Here is a 17,650-nt window from a genome sequence, read left to right as displayed (position 1 = left end):
AAAATATATTCCTGGAATACAATGTCAAAAAATAAAGTTACTCTAATCTCAAACAGTGAACATGGATAAATCTAAAAAGGCAAAAATGTAAATGTAAACAATGAACTACTAGTGACTTCTCCTAGTGTTGTCATTTTGTAATCATTACTGCTGGTTTAAAAGTAGCATCTTATAATGCTGAAACTTAAAAAAGTTAATACATCATCAGTTACATACTAGAGCCTGACTGATGAATCGGCCGCGCTATTGACTGATGTCGATTAATCAGTGATGGCTAAAATTGGCCGCACCGATGAATTGGTCAGGCTCTATTATTATAACCTTTATTTAACCAGGTTTATCTCATTGAAATCAAGGGCAGTACAATAAAGCTTTTATTTTTTAATAGTAACATATTTTAAGTCTACTCGTAACGCAAAACTATCACCTACTACAGTGGTTTTCAACCTTTTTAGCCCCTTTTTGTTATTTGTGCCATAGCATATAGACGTAAAACCTTGTTTTAATCAGAAATAAAATGGGTTCAAAGTGACCAAAAAAATGGTGGAAAAGGTGGTGAAATGGGTTTTTAAAAAAGAAACTAGTTAAAAGTTGCAAATTCGAGTGGCCAAAAGTGGACAGAAAAAGTGGTAAAAAGGGTTTGAAGTGTTAATATTGGAACAGTTAGATTAAACTGGCAAATAATGGGCATCACAAATTGTGAATGTGGTTAAATTGGCAGAATAAGCATGAAATATGGTGACAGAGTTTATAAGTGCTGAAAAATGTGTTGAAAGTGGGAAAAAAATGTGCAAAAAAGGATTGAAATTTGATGGAGAAGTGGCAGAAATGGGGGTAATGTAGCACAAATACATTAAAAGGAGCAAAAATATGGCAAGAAAAAGTGATGAAAATAGGTTAAAATATGGCAGGTTTGGTGTAGTTGTGGAAAAATGGTAAAAGTAAACAAAAATGGGCTCAAATTGTTACCAAAAATAGTCTTAGTTTCTTGAAGGCATCTGACGACCTACTCCCAGTGTCTCACGACCCCAAGGTTGAGAACCCCTGACCGATTTTAGATCATTTCTGTTTATTTGTGTTAGTAGTACTAGTAGACTGTTTGTTGTCTACTAGTAAAGCTAGTAAAGGCAAAAGATTCACTAGTAGGAGGGATTATAACTAAACCCAGAACCCTGATTGGTTGTAATATTTTTTAAAGCCAATAGCAAGGCTTACTTCGCTTTACCCCGCCCCCTTATTAGCATATAAGGCTTTGCTAGTTCCTTTACTTTCTCTCTGCTCAGTTTGAATACCAACCACAGGATGTATGACACACCCCTATTGGCTAATAGCAGATGTTCTGTAACCAAGTGTAATGTTGATACTTGTTCTGTGTAGCGTGAGCAGCTCATCATGTTCTCTGGCCTCTCGCCTTGTGCAGGAAGTCGATGGCTTCGGGGAAGTGTTCGCCCTCAAACTGTGGACCCACCGAGTCCTGCTGGAGTTAATCCACTGGGCCGACCACGCCAAGCACACTCTCCACGTTTTACACCAGGAGCGAGGAGGAGGAAAAGAGAAGATCTGACCCTAACTTCTTTCATTTCATTCCATTCTGAATGAACTGATGGCGTGCGACACTAACCGCTAGCAGCTTGCCCCTCATTTTCATATTCCTGTATTGAATATACAAATAAAGTGAGGCGCAACATACACAAATCTGTGAAAGAATGCAGCTTAAACTAAAATCACATCTAAGCTCCTGTGCCTACAGCCGAGCGGGGCAGCTTTTCCCCAGACGTTGGTATTTCCACAGCGAGTGTGAGAATGACCTCCAGTTTGGCACTGGTTGCTTTTCTCCACTAACAAAAGTATGAGTGCAGATTAGTGGTTTTTAAATAGGTTTGTTTTTGTGCAGTGACGCCTCTATAAAGAAATGTATGTAATTTATTATATTTATGTTGAGATGACACTCCAAAGTCTATTAACTGCTAGTTTAGCCAAAAAAAAAATATATATATATATATATACGACTGACAAACTGTGAAGCGCGGCCGATTGTGTAACATTGACCTTTTTAACCAGGACTCCTAGCTTTTTAATGAACACGCTAATAAACGCGTCTAACCTCCATGTTTTAGTAACATTTCAGGTTGTGGTTGTTGTTGTTGTGTGTGGACTGTGTGCCAGTAGTCTTGTGTATGGTTTAGTGATGAATCAAAGTTAGGTTCTGCTGCTCTGTCCTGATGTTATACTTGAATGTGCTGCTGAACTGTTCACAACGTTGCATCAGATCCTTTTCCGTCAGCGGTTCTCACGCTTTTTTCCCCCCTCGCATTTACGTATTTTGGAAGCCAGTTGGTAGTTTTGAGAATCGCAGGATTATAGACTGATATGTACTGTTTGTAGCCAATGATATAACATAATCCTGTTGTGTACTCATAACATAGGATGGTGTGCACTGGTGGAGTGACTGAGCTGTGATCAACTTCTGAATATGTTGTTTATTCCTGTAAGTGTTGGATGAGTAGAGACACACTAAAGATATTAAAAATAAATCTTAACCTTTGTGTGTTTTTCTTGCTCTGAGCTCACCAAGTTTAATTTATTTATTGGCATCATTAATTCCAGGAAGTTCATGTTGTTTTCTATTTGACTAATATGTTATGGTTTCATTTATTCAGACAGCTTTTTTTTTTTTCAGGAAGTTTACTTTGATCTCCTGACCATGTTTCGACTGTCAACTGCCAGTCTTAGTCAGAGCCGTCTGCTGATTGCTTTGATGTTTCTTTTGAAGTTCAAAAGAAACATCAAAGCGAAGACTGGCAGTTGACAGCAGAAACATGTCAGGAGAGAACAAAGTGGTTTTTCTGAGGAACAGGTGTCTGAATAAATGAAACCTTGACATATCAAAAAGATGGAAAATGCTGGAATTACTACGCTGAACTCAAGAAACTAAAAAGTTTTCTTTTTAACAATTTGAGCCCATTTTTGCTTATTGTTTTTTTTATCCTTTTTCTGCAACTACACCAAACTTGCCGTATTTTATTTGCTCCTTTTGCATGCATTTTTTTGCTACGTTATTCCCATTCCTACCACTTCTCCATCTGATTTCAACGCCTTTTCTGCACAATTTTTCCACTTTCAACTGAAACCCTTTCCACCACTTTTCCCACCTGTCACATATGTTGACCCATTATTGTCACTTTAAACCTCTTTCATATTTCATGTGATTTGTCCTGCCCAATATTTGCCAGTTTAAACTAATTGTTTCTACTTTTTAATTGACATTAACCCATTTCTGCCACTTTTGAGCCAATATTGACAATTTAAACCCTTTTTTTTTTTTACCACTTTGTCTATTTTTGGCCACTGAAATTTTCAGCTTTTAACCAATTTCTGTGGTTTTTAAAATCCCATTTCACCATCATTTTTGGTCACTTTTACACAATTTTATTTCTGATTAAAACAATGATTTACATCTTTAAGATGACTATATAGTATGGCCCAAATAATAAACTTCCTGGATAACAGTGGGTCATGAATAAATAAATGTGGTTATCAATAGACCATCATTTTGCTGACCCCTTAGCAAAAAGTAGTATATAATTTTATGAAGTATGCTTGAGTATAAGTATAGCAAGTATATATATATATATATATATATATATACAAACTATTGTAGACTTTTAAACTCCAGCGCTAAATTATCTTGAACATGTAAGTTTATAAAAGGGTTTTATTCTGCTAAATTAAATGTAAGCACAAGTCACTGATGACCTTATTCTGTACTTGGATCAATATATACTAAATATTAGTAGTTTGTGGCAGAAAGAAGTAAAAAAAAATATACTAATGTTCAAGTATAAGCTTTAGTATTAAAGTGCAAGTGTAAGTCTAAGTATTATGTACTTAGCCTTAGACTATTCTTTATACTTTTCAGTATAAGCTAAGTGTACTTCACTATACTTTTCTTAAGTATATATAAAGTACATTTCAAGTATACTGCCTCAGTTTTAGTATAAGATAAGTATATTTGTATTACACTTGAATAAATTACTTTTTGGTAAGGGAATTTATGGATCATGGGTCCCAAAAATCTCTCCCCTTTGTTCCCCCTTATAGATAGAACTTTTTTTTTTTTTTCAGATTTTGGATGAATTAGTGAAGGTATAAATAAATACATAGTAAAGAAGAAGAAGATATATAGTTAAGGTCGGGCCATCTTGTCCAACATCAGTGCCTGACCTCATAATTAAGGTGACTTGCAACAACAAAGACATGAAGACGGAGCCTTTATTGTTACTATAGAGGACATTGTTGATGTGCTATGGAGACATAAAACGGCACACATGGATCCCTGTTAGTGGACTGTGAGGAGGTTTGCTGATGGATGGGCGATCAATGAAGGTCGGTGGTGGTCTGCTCCCCATTTTACCGAGAAGGACCCCAAAGGATGCTGCGCACATGCGCGTTGTGCACACACCGGAGCGCCAGCGGTAGGGAAGAAGCCCTAATGGCGGAGAATGTTCGCTCGCCTTTTGACTACCGGGAGCCACCGACCCTCGACAGCGACGGGGATGGGGGCAAGCCTCCACCGTCCCGGGGGTGAGTGAACGGAGAGCGGCGGGTTTTCCGTGTGATTAGCAGTAGCTTTAACCGCTGTGTGTGTATGTGCACGTCTGTTTGGTTACAGCCTCTGTACGCGTGCATGAGAGCCCCGTTTAATGCACTGTTGTCGGTATTAATAATTCAGACCCGCAGATGATATCCGTGTCCTTACCGGAACCCACTAACATTATGTTCAACCAGCAGCTGTTAGCTTTGGCTGTTTGGATCAGGACGAGTGTTAGCTGCTGGATGCTAACAGGCTAGTAGCCGCGGTTTAGCATCAACGCTAGCAGGAGCAGGAATAACTAGAGCGGTTGTGAGCTATTTATACTTAATGTTTCCCCCCCACACACTTTACAATATCAACAACCGTTATCATATCCACAAGGAAGTCGTAAATTTAACCGACAATTCAACTTGGGTGTAGTGATGGGTACAACTTCCTGTCTGAGAGAAGATGTAGCTCACTAGCAAATAACACATTTAAAACATATGTAAGCTAGATGTTATTCTTATTCTGTTGAATAAACGTGTATAAAAGTATATTCAAGTAAGTCTATTGTTGTGGAAGTCTAAAAGTAATGTGTGTATGGCCAAAAAACCCCATTAAAGCCTCTTTAAATATTTATTTTATATGGATTTACCACACAGAATGATTGACTCCTAAACAGGAAGTAGCAGTTGATATTTAAATGTCACTGAAAATATAAAACAAAACAACAACGACTAACAAATTAAATTCAAACAGAGAATAATAATAATAACACAAGAGATACTGGCGTCTACATTATTGATTGATTAGTCTTATTTTGGAGTTTTATTGTAGTTTGTGTACATTGAAATGTACTGAACACGTACAACGCTGAACTCGTTTCCATCAGACAGCATTTCAAAATAAAGCTACTGCAATTTGGACGTATACTTTGGGATTAAACGAACAAATACATTTTTTTTTAGAAATACAGGAAAGAATAAAAACCACATTTTTTAGCTGTAAAGTGAATTATCAGCCACTGATTTAAGGAGCTCTTAAATAAGTGGCGCATTGTTGTAGTTATCAGTCTTTTGTTTGCTTTCCCACATGATCACATGATTGTATGAAGTCTAGTTTTGGGTTTGTTTTTTTTTTTTTACATATTGCTTGAAGCTCACAAACAAAAAATATTAATAGTGGGGTTTTCTCATTTGACATTTGACAGCAAAAACAGCAACACAAATACAGAATTACTCTAAAAACCCAACAACAAACACACAAAATGAGAAATAACATAGAAAACAACAACAACAACAAAACACAAATACACAATGACTCCAAGGGTCTTTACTACGAAGCTAGATTTCCTCTTATCGCGCTAATTTCCAAGATTTATTCCATGTGTGCTGTACTACAAAGCTGGTTAACTTCTTAGCAGGGTAAATCACCATGGTAACTTAGGCTGAACACCTGACTTGGTGTGGTCTGAATTGTGGATTTTAATTCTTCATATTTTGTAGGAATTATTTCTCAATTGTGACATAAGTTGCAGCATCATAGTACAGCTGCTCTGTGACAGAGAATATTTGCTTAGGTGAAGCACGCTAATGGTGAGATATCCCGGATATTCTTATCCGCCTTCGCAGTACACAGGACACAGAACACACACAAAGTCTTTATTTACTGTATTACTCTGGCTCCTAAAATGTGCTAATGTGGATATTGTTGGGTTTTAAAGGCAGAGCTTGTAGAGTGTGAGCACATTGGCTTGGCATGTGTTGAATAATTATCCATGTGGGAACAAGTGGGAGAAACCTCCCTAGCTTTCTCTGTCTGCCCTCTTGTTTGATCCTATTTAGAAAGTGTTCAGCGTTGCCTCGTTCCGCATGTGTCATTATGTGAAACAAAGCCCTGGTTTTGTTTTCACAGCCGCGTGTGTGGGAGAAAGAGGAAGGGCACGCCTGTGAAGGTGTGCGACCGAGCGTACGTAACAGAAGATGAGGAGGAGGAGAGCATGTCGGAGCACAGCTACAGCCCCGGTACACGTAACCTCATACAACCTGCCAAGTTACCATCTGTTGGTGGTGTTGTTACACAGTCTAGTGTCTGAACTGAACACATCTGCCATGCTCAACTAAAGCATTTAAAGTGGTGAATTTGAACTGTTTGTTTTTGTCTCAGGTGATGGCCAGTACCCAGAGGGAGCAGAGGACCGCCTCCCTCCACCTGGCAGTCCGTACTACCTCCCTGATCCCACACAACTCTGGTAGGAACAACTCACTACTTTTTCACTCTCACTTTTTTCCTATTACATAACTTTTCTATCCCTTTTTTCTCTCTTCAGTGTGCCGGAGTTGGGCGAGGACGGGGCGGGCGGCGTTAGAGGACCCGTGCTCTTCCATCCACCGCCCAACTGCAGAATCAGAGAAGTTCACTGCGGCACCCAGGTGCGGCTGGTCGTCATAGCGATCCGAGACATCGCCAAAGGAGAAGAGATCACGGTGGACTACAGCCTGACGGACTGGGGCGAGAACGCAATGGTGAGCTCATTTTAAGGTTATTCATCACGTGAAAACATGAGGAGAAATACTCAGTCTCCTTGTTTATCTTTGTGAACCAATACTATGATACATAAATGATGTCTATGGGTTTATTAATGAAGCAAAGCCTGTTATTTTATCCTTTAATTATATCGGTGGAATGGCCGATGTCTGATATTTAATTTTAAAGGCAATATCAGCCGATATCGTGCATCACTAGTTAGCAGATTATGCTAACGGCTTTCATTTATTCAGACAACTTTTTTCAGGAAATTTACTTTGATCTCCTGACATGTTTAGACTGCCAACTGTTGCTCAGAGGCATCTACTGATCGCTTCCATGTTTCCTAATGAGTTCTTTCCAGGGTAATTGTGTAATTGGTAATTAATTACAATTAAAAAATGTAATTGACCCCAACTCTGGTTCATTCCCTGTCGCCTGATGGTCTCTGGAGAAGAGAGTCCCACAGGCCAACAGGGGGTGTGGCCAGCCTGAGAGAACTCTGAAGTAGGCCACACAATCACAAAATAACTCATACGGAATTATTAAAGCAATCAGTAGATGCCTCTGAGGAAGACTGACAGTATGTAGTTGAAACATGTCAGGAGATCAAAGTAAATTTCCTGACAAAAGTTGTCTGAAGAAATGAAACCATAACATATAATTTAAAAAAAAAGAAGACAAAATGAACTTTCTGGAATTATCAGAACATATATTAATAGCAAAATAATTCCTTTTGAGCTTACACAACATTTTATTTTGAAATCCAGGAGGAAGAGGGTGGCCCCCATCCGCTATCTCTCTCTGTTTCCGATTACCTCACTCCCTCCTGGTCCCTATCCCCCTCCTCCTCCCCGCTCACCCACTCTGAACCCAGTGACTCGGACCGAGAGGAGGACGAAGAGGAGGAAGATGACGACGACGACGATGATGACGAAGAGGAGGAGATCGAGGAGATGAGGGGCCGGATGCTTCGGCGCAGGAAGAAGCGCAAGTTGCCCTCCGCTGTGAATTCTAAGAAGAAGAGCGGTCCCACCTCCTCCAGAGGCCCCGGGCGTCCCTGCTCCTCCTTCTCCCGCCCGGCGCCTGCCGCTCCCCCGACTCGATCCCAGTCACAGACGTCCCTGGTGCCACCGACCACCAACATAAACAATAACATTAACATAAACATCGGCAGCTCCAGCGGGGCCACGGTGAGCCGGAGGCAGCACTGCCCCTACTGCGGCCGTAACTATCGCTCTCTGGCCCGTCACCTGGAGAAGCATCACGCCAACCAGCCTGAGGTCAGGGCGGCCATGGAGCTAGCACACCTCAACTCACAAAACGCCTCCAACGGCAACGCGGTGCACACACATCCCTCTTCATCCTCCGCCACCCCCTCGACCCCGCACACACATTCCTTTGCCGTCCCCCAACCTTGTGCATCCAACGCCACACCCCCCTCCCTCTTTCCTAGAGAAAGGGAGCCTCCCGCTACCCGTTCTAGCACAGGCAGCGTCTCCTTTTCTCTCTCGCTTTCACCTCCGTCATCTTCAACTCCGCCCACCACCTCCAAAAAGGGGACAAAGGTCCAAGCACAGCCCGCGACGCAAAGGGTGAAGAGTCCGTCGCCGCCTCCGCCAACACCGCCAAAGCGCGGTCGGAGGATGAAGAGGGAAAAGCAGGAAGAGCCACCGAAGGTGGAGGTGGAGGTGGAGAGCCTGAGAAACCAGGAGGAACTGGCCCCGCCTCCTACACCAGAGCCTGATGTGGATCCGAATGAAGATTTGGAGCTGAGCGCTGGAGAAGAAGCCCCAGTGGTGGAGGAGCAGAACGGAGACATTGCAAGGTAAGATTGGATTGGATCTAGAAAGGTTCTCAAACCTGTTTGGGTGTTCCCCACATTGAACGAAGGTGAACTATCAAGCCCCACCTGCACCCCTTGCCCCCCAAATAATCCTGAAAAATAACACATTTTCAAATTTATTGAACTAACCGAACAAATAACGTCATATTTCATGATAGAAAACAAAACAAAATTAAACTCATCACCTGCATGAAAAACAAATGTAAAATGGCAGTTGTCAAAAATACATGAAATATCAAAACATTGTTTGCAATCTGCGTCTTTTCCCCCAGAAAGGTAAGTACAAATACGTTCTCTATTACTGAAGTTCAGTTACAATTAACCACAAATGCTGAGCCTGAAATAAGTCACCTAACTCGTCTTGTGTTAGCTTTTTGTTAGCATTTCTTAAATCAGCTGTAAAATACATTAAAAATATTATTTATCATCCACTTTTTCTCATCTTTTCTTAGACTTCCTTATCCATGAAAATATTGGTATTAATATTTTTGTTGTGGGTGTCTGAGCCTTTTTTCTGTCAGTATACGCCTCGATTTATATATTTTTTAAATGGTAAAATGATCCTGAAGAGAACTGACAGGTAGTGGGAAAATTTGATCTGAACACATTTTAATAATTAACTATGTATGTATAAGCCATAGAACTGTAAAATGGTTCCACAGTTTTGCATTTTGTTAAATTGTCATTGACAGTTTTTATAGAATTTTCATGCTAAGTCAATTATCTTCAAGCAATTACATTTCAATTACGATTACAACAGAAACTGATTTTTTCCAATCACAATCCAACTTTTGTCATAATTGTATTTAATTATCATTTACACAATTACAATTCGACCATAACCCTGATGCCTGTTGAATAATCACGGAGAAATCGGTAAAACATTCTGAATTTTTTGAGAACAAAGTGCGTGAACCATTTGTGAAATGACCCAAATGTTTATGGGACTTTTATGTTTGAAACTTAACCCAAATCGCCCACTTTTGTCTGTTCGTTGGTTGATTTGTTGAGATTCTAACCATTTCCTTGCTTTGTCCACTTGCAGCACAGTCAAACATCAAATGTCTCCGCTGCTCTCGTCCCTATCCTGTTTGGTTCTCTACCTGCGGCGCCAGCAACACTCCTCCTTCCTGTCTTTGAGCCGCACTCCTCAGTCGGCCGAGGCTTGGCGGCTCCTCTGCCACACCAGCCTCTCTCTGCTGATTCTCTACAATCGCCACAGGGAGTGCGAGGTGGCCAAGCTCACTATCCAGGACTACGGCAACCGCACCGAGCCCCAAGGGAGCCCCACCAATGGCCCCACCACTGGTATGGAAGCTCTCCTGTCGCCCTTCGAGCACAAGGTCCTCTGCAATCTCCCGCGGGCCGGAGTGTTGGGGAAGCGTGGTCGTGTCCAGCCTCTGATTCTGCCCCCCCACTGCGAGTCGTGCCTAGACCTGCTTCTTCAAACCAGCCCTAATGTGGGCGTGGACCCGGACAGTCCGTACGTTTTCTCTCGGCCCTACCACTCGCCGGCCACGCCCCTCCGAGGGACGGACCTTTTGAGAAACCTTGCAAGAGCCAGCGGAGCTAAAAACCCTGGTACGGTCACAGCGACGCGGGCCAGGCGGCAGGTGGCCATTCTCACCCAACTTCTCCTGCTAGAGGAGGGGGGGGAAGGCCAGGGCGGAGCCATCAAACGCTTGGAGAACTTCCTGGAGAACGAGTACCACGTCACCCAGAACTGCTCCAGTATCATGCGAGACCCAGGACTGATGGGTCGAGTGGGACGCGTTGTTCTCTACGGAGAGAAAGAGGGTGTGCTGTTCAGGGGGATGAGTCTACAGCACATCTGCCTCGAGTTGGATGGTAGGGATGGATGGTTTTCTCTTCTTTTAACAAGGACATTAGAAATAAATATGTGAGGTTTTAATGAAGAAACACGGATATTTATGGATCTAACTTAAATTCGGGTTTAGCATCTTTAACCATCTTTAATTCCAGCAAGATTCTTTTTGTCTTTATTTTTTAATAATATGGTTTAATTTATTCACACAACTGTTCCTCAGGAAATCCACTTTGATTTGATCTCCTGACATGGTTTGAGTGACAGCTACCAGTCTTCTTCAGAGGCGTCCGCTGATCGCTTTGATGTTTTTTTTTTTTAAAGTTTCCTTGACTTCCACCGAGTAATTCCAGCAAGATTCTTTTTTGTCTTCTTTTTGAATAATAATACTTTATGGTTTCATTTATTCAGACAACCATTCCTCAGGAAATCTACTTTGATTTGGAATCTTGCAACGAAAAGTCAAGGAAACTTCAAAGGGAAACATCAAAGCGATCAACAGACGCCTCTGACAAAGACTGGCAGTAATCAGTCAAAAGAAACATGTCAGGAGATCAAAGTACATTTCCTGAGGGACAGTTGTCTGAATAAATTAAACTTTAACATTTTATTGAACCATGTTTAGCTCTTGGGAACAAGCTGTGACCCATACCAAGGACAACTTGTGGTGCAGTTGGATATAAAATAGGCTGATGCAATTGGTCTGGACCCGGACCTCAGACAAACCTGACAATAGTTCCGGCACTTCCTGTGTGTATGCGTGCGCATGCGCAGTAAGCTGAATGCTGGTAGTTCCGTCACTGCCGGACCCGTGTCCTTCTAGCTATAGTTTTGTCAGTTTTATTTTAGCCCTAACCCAGGAAATACCCTAAAATGATTTTTGTTTTCATAAAAAAATATGTCAGAAGTGGGATTCGAACCCACGTCAGCGGAAAGAAATGTCCTCAAGTCTAAGATTTGTCTGAGGTTCGGGTTCGGAACTATAGACACTTTGTATAAAATATGTATCATAATATAATATCACTGACTTTCTCCTGAGTAGCTGGGAAACAGAATTTTTACTTACTACACTTTACTTGGAAGTTTTAGATACAAGGCTGACATTACACTGTCATTATCTGTCATTAGCATTAATAAGGTGTCATGAAGTGTTGTTTGCTAAGTTATGACACCTTGGAGCTATGTTGGCTTTTTTTTTGGTTGTGTGGGGGGATCTATAACACTTGATGACAGCCTTCGTGACATATTATTCATGCTAATGACAGGTCATGGCATAATAATGACGACATAATGTCAGCCTTGTGTATAAAACTTCAAGGAAAGTGTTACCGAATTTTTGTGTAAAAAAAAAAAAAAAGATTTCAAAATTCTTTAATCCAGAAATTTAAAACAAAGAAATAAAAAAACTTCAAAGAAAAAGAAAACTATACATTATGAATTGTTAAATAAATGCTGGGGTGAGACTAGACATCAAAGAACTCCTTCAAATTAAAAGCACCGGCTACTTTTTGATCTTTTTTATATGACGTCCGTTGAAGAATTCCTGATGAACTTGAGCTTGTTTGAAAGAAGTGCCGACATTTGTGTTCAATGTATTCTTCATTAGTTTAATTTTTTGTCTTTTGCATCATTGCCTTTGCAGTGATGTCTGGAAACTCGGCAGATTCCTTCTCTGAGGAATCTGAACACGAGGAAGAGAAAGAGGAAGTCAAAGAAAAGAAGGAGGTGCCGGTGAAAAAGAAAGGACGTGGTCGACCCCCGAGGAAGAAGAAAGCCAACGCTCCGTCTCTGCCCAACACTTCCCAGACTGCTAATGTCCACATCAGGAGAGGCACTCCACCCAAGTCAGGTAACGCTCACAACTCCAGCTGGAGTTACAATTACGTTCTCAATTACAATTTCATCATGATTATGGTGACCGTCATTTTTTTTCCCAATTACAATTAAATCACAATTATTATTTTTCCCCTCAAAGTCAATTACAATAAATTTTTCTCAATTACTAAAGTTCAATTACAATTGTACTAACTTGTATTTATATAGCACTCAAAAACAGCCCACATGGGACCAAAGTGCTTCACTAATGACCTCATGTAGTATGTATTTTGATGTATCGTGTTTGCTCATCATTTATAGGACTACAGAAATACACTCACAACAACAAACAAACACAGAATGACAGAAAAACACACACAATGACTATTAAAAACATTTTGTTGTTTCCTGTATTAATGCTCAGATTGGTCTTTCTCTTAAATGCTGACATGAATATTGATAATGTGGCCCGTTGATCAAACAAACACATTTTTGTGGCCCCCGCTGTGATAAAAGTTGCACATCTCTGGTGTAAGCCATATAATTGTAACATGATTCCCCAGTTTTATGCCAATTACAAAATCAACTAGAATATTTGCATTTCCTGAAGAAAATGCGCGTGAGGATGCAGGTGCTGGTCCGCATCATTTAACACTGCATTAGCATTAAATCAGTATTAGCATTAATTAGAATTAGCATTAGCTTAGCATTAAATCAGCATTAGCATTAACTGATATTAGCAGTAACCAAACATTAAATTAGCATTATCTAACATTAGCATTAACCTAGCATTAGCCATAACCTTGCATTAGCTAGCACTAACATTACCCTAACATGAAATTAGCATGAACTAACATTAACATCACATTTAGCTAGCAATAGCATCAGCTTCATTAGCCTTGCATTTGCATGTGCCTAGCATTAGCCTATATCTATATTTCTGCTATAGTTTACTTGATACCGTGCAAATACTTACTTTATATTTGTGCAATATCTAATCATAATTTACTATGCTGCTACCTGTAAATAACTTCTACCATACATAGCCCATCTTACCTTAGAGTTTCTTTTTTATATTTTTCTTCTGTAGTTTTTTTTTTTTTTTTATCTGTGTGCCAAATAATTTTGTTGTACAATTGTATAATGATAATAAAGGCATTCTGATATATATATATTTATATATATTTTATTTTTTTCAAAAAGTTGAATGGTTAATGGTGTAGAACAGTTGAAGTTCAAAGTTGAAGCTATTAAATCTTAAAATGCTGAAATTCTTAATTGTGAAAATTGGTCAAATGCTGAAGGAGTTTAAACGTGCCAAAATTCTGATGGAATAAAAAAGAGATTACAGAAGGTGGATGCCTCCTGAATCCTCACTAATTACGCCTTAATTATAATTAATGATCAATTACACGATTACAATTATAATTGATCCAAACCCTGGCTCTGTGTAACGTCTCCTAAATGTGTTTAAAAGGCAAACGCGGCGTGCTGAAGCGGCCCTGGTCGGAGGCGGAGCGCGTCGCCGTGGAGACCCACCTGAGCAGGAACCTAATGGAGCTCCGTGTTCCCGCCAAGGCGGACTGTGAGCGCTGCCTGGAACTCTGCCCCCTGCTGGTGAGCAACCAGCGAGACTGGAGGGCCATCAAGTTCTACGTCCACAACCGCATCCAGCTGCTGAAGAAGCAGGAGAGGAGGGAGAGCGCCGCCACGCTAGGATAAGGAATTACAACAACAACAAAAAATAATACAGGTCGGATACAGGTGTGTACAAATAACCAGCAAACTGAGTGACATCATCATTCTGGTGACCTGATGTGAGGTGCTTTATCGACTATTATCAAGCAGTTGGACAACGTGGACTTTTCCGTGTGAATATAAAATTAAACTCAACGCTTTAAAAGGGAAAAAAAAGTAAACAAAGAAATCCCATTTTCTATATTTTTTACTTTGTTAGTGGACAGGAAAGAGACGTGATGAAGCTAGAATACATGAAGGTCACTAAAGGCATGTTTCACTTTACTTCAGTTCAAGACGTTTTGGATTTTTAAAGGACTCCAACGATCCCCCTCACTACGAAAAACCACAGGATGCAGTTGTCTACAATTTAAAAAAGTCACAGAAAAGTAATTTCAATAGTTTAACATTTAAGAAGCACTATTTAAAACCATTTTGGGATTCACTTTGATATGAACACACATTGTACAATTGGATGTGTCGCAAAGAAAAGACAGATATAACTGCAATTGCTGACATGTAGTATATGAAAGTCTAGATTTTATATTTGGCAAATATTAATAATTTTATTAGAGTTTTGCATTCCCAGCTGCTACATTATCTCACATTTATCACCAATGGATTAAAATTCTACTGATTAATTTTAGTGCTGAGAAGTAGATTTTTATTGGCGATGCTGATATTAAGGGTTTTAAAAAGTTCATATATGGAATTAGAATATTAAGGATGAGGATTATAACCACTGGAAAAAATATTGGACCTTAAATTATTATTATTATTAATGTCAAAATTCTGACTTTAATCTCATAATTCAGTTTTTTTTTTTTTTCAGAACATTAATAATAATTTCAATAAAACAAATGATGTCCGATATTCTTTTTTTTTATTGTTCGTATTCTGAGAAAAAAGTCAGAATTCTGACTTTTTTCTGAATTTATTCTCAGAATTCTTACATTTTTTTCTCAGAACAATAATAATTATTTAAAAAAATATTGGACGATGGTTATTATTATTAATGTTCTGAGAGAAAAAAATCTGAATTATGAGATTAAAGTCACAATTGACTTTTTTCCTCTGAATTTTTTTTTTTTCAGAACATTAGTATTTTTTTTTAAGAAAAAAGAAACAAAACCAAGATCCAATGTTTTATTTTATTTTTAATGTTTTGAGAAAAAGTCACAATTCTGACTATAATTTTAGAATTTTGACTTATTTTTCTCAGAACATTAATGATGATAATAATAATAAAAGTATTGGACCTTGGTATTTTTTTAGTGGCCCTAATCCTCTTCCATAGAATATATACTGTACTTAAACACAAATTGTTTTAACATCCAAAAATTGATTAAAGACAAAGAAGCAAAACATTACTAAATTGCAATAATTAACTTTAATTCGTAACACTGTAAACTTACCGATAAATAATAAAAGGTAAACTACATATCCAAAATACAATGTAATTTAAAAAAAAAATCAAAAATCAAAAAAAGAACGTAACTGTAAACAATGAACTTCTCATTACTGCTGATTCTAAAGTGGCAGCTTATATAATATGTCTGTTGTGACAAACTTTCAGAATTTTCAACAAAACGATGAAAATGTTGGATTTACTCGGCTCACATCTACTGTTTCCTAATCTAAGCACGTGATTGGTCCACTTCTAACAACCCCCGGTTGAATACGATAATCATTATAAAGGGAGAATGTGTGAGTTAACGTTTAAAGTTTGAACTTTTCCCTGTTTCTCTCTCTCTCTGTGTGTGTGGAAAAACCTGGGATTTTATTCTAACTTTACTGTGAAACTGAAAAGTCTAGCATTGCTTATGAAGGCTGATGACCAAACATGAATGTGTAAAGCTTTGGAAGGAAAAATGAACGTTTCTGTTTCTGATATTTAAACAAACAAAAACAAAAAAACAACCTCGGGTAGGATGTGTTTGTGTGTGTGTGTCCGTGTGTGTGTGTGTGTATGAAAATTTGTGGTTTTGTTGTGTTTGATACTGACTGAAGTTGTGACCCCCCCCCCTCACTTCTTTGGTAGTTATTACCAGGAATGTAAGTATTGTTAGGTCATGGACCATGATGCACCTGTGAAGTGTTTTTATTTGCATACCTTTATACTATGATCGTTGTCAGACTAGTATGTATCAAGGCACGCCTACTTGAATTGTTTTGTTTTTAATTTTCTATTTTTTTTTTTTTTTTTTTTTTTTTTTTTTTACAGTGTATATATGTGCGAATGTATCAAAAAAAAAGTATACAGTAGTAATTACAGTCCGTCTCGTGTTCTGTTGTACATACTGTAAATATTATCCGTTATTAAAGCCAATGACATTTTGATGTGTTTTCTGAAAAAATGGGATGTGGAATTTTTGCTGGAAAATCTGAGATGAGGAGGAGGAAAAAATACAGATTTGATTATGACTGTTTATTCAAAAACATTGAATTGTTAGAGATCAATTTGGAAAAATAGCCACAACGAGTCAACATTGTAGCCTCCACTAACCCACAGACACAGCCCAACCATTTTTCCTATGTGACGTATAACGCTTTTATAAATATGATCGATTAAATCAAGATTATTGGTGTTTGTTTACTACCGCCTGCTTTTTTTTGACTGTCTAACCCAGTGGTTCTCAACCTTTTCAGCCTACGACCACCAATATAAGGTGCCAGAGACCGGGGACCCCCACTGTACCTGAAGGTGGTTGAACACAGACATGAACATTGAAGAACCGTCATGTGGAGACATTTTAAAGATGTAAATACTTGTTTTAATCAGAAATAAAATAGGTTAAAAGTGACAATAATGGGTCAACATATTCAACATTAGGTGAGAGAAGTGAAGGAAAGGGTTTATAAGTGGCGAAAATTTCTTGAAAGTGGAAAAAAAGTGCAGAAAAGGCATTGCAATTTGATGGAGAAGTGCCAGAAATGGGAAATAATGGAGCAAAAATGCATTCAAAAGGTGCAAAAATAGAAAAAGAGATGAAAATGGGTTTAGTGTCATTGCAGAAAAAGGGTAAAAATAATCAAAAATGGGCTCAAATATTCTTAGTTTCTTGAAGGCATCTGGCGACCCACCAAAGGTTGAGAACCCATGTTCTAACCTCATGCCCCTGATATAACAGAGCCCAGTACTTTAGGTAATAATCTGTGTCGAAATTATCTGTTAATTTTAAAAGCTACAATAGATTTCGTGTCCGAAGGCTGACAAGTTGTGACATTTTCATTATTCTCATGTTTTATTGTGGTTTTGGTTCAAATTTTGACATTTTTGATAAATGATTATACCTTGATTACAGTGTAAAAGATTAGGGCCTGC

At 38.9% G+C, this 17,650-nt stretch overlaps 1 protein-coding gene across 1 annotated transcript; it reads left to right on the top strand.

The window, feature by feature from the left end:
• The first annotated feature begins 4,273 nt into the window (after positions 1–4,273).
• Positions 4,274–15,105, top strand: LOC114480757 (uncharacterized). The gene is made up of 8 exons (XM_028475178.1): positions 4,274–4,584; positions 6,491–6,600; positions 6,743–6,827; positions 6,906–7,101; positions 7,873–8,930; positions 9,994–10,796; positions 12,416–12,622; positions 14,066–15,105. The coding sequence occupies exons 1-8, from the start codon at positions 4,433–4,435 to the stop codon at positions 14,308–14,310; spliced, it is 2,856 nt and encodes a 951-aa protein (XP_028330979.1). The 5' UTR covers positions 4,274–4,432; the 3' UTR covers positions 14,311–15,105.
• Positions 15,106–17,650: the final 2,545 nt, after the last annotated feature.

Source organism: Gouania willdenowi, chromosome 18 (genome assembly GCF_900634775.1).
Source record: "Gouania willdenowi chromosome 18, fGouWil2.1, whole genome shotgun sequence".
Lineage (NCBI taxonomy): Eukaryota > Metazoa > Chordata > Actinopteri > Blenniiformes > Gobiesocidae > Gouania > Gouania willdenowi.
The sequence above is the reverse complement of the archived record's forward strand: the minus strand, read 5'-3'. Positions and strand labels throughout refer to the sequence as shown.

Coding starts and splice junctions, on each gene's coding strand:
- LOC114480757 (XM_028475178.1), top strand. CDS start 4,433: ATGCTGCGCACATGCGCGTTGTGCACACACCGGAGCGCCAGCGGTAGG. Junction 4,585..6,490: donor AAGCCTCCACCGTCCCGGGG/GTGAGTGAACGG, acceptor TTGTTTTCACAG/CCGCGTGTGTGGGAGAAAGA. Junction 10,797..12,415: donor CATCTGCCTCGAGTTGGATG/GTAGGGATGGAT, acceptor TTGCCTTTGCAG/TGATGTCTGGAAACTCGGCA.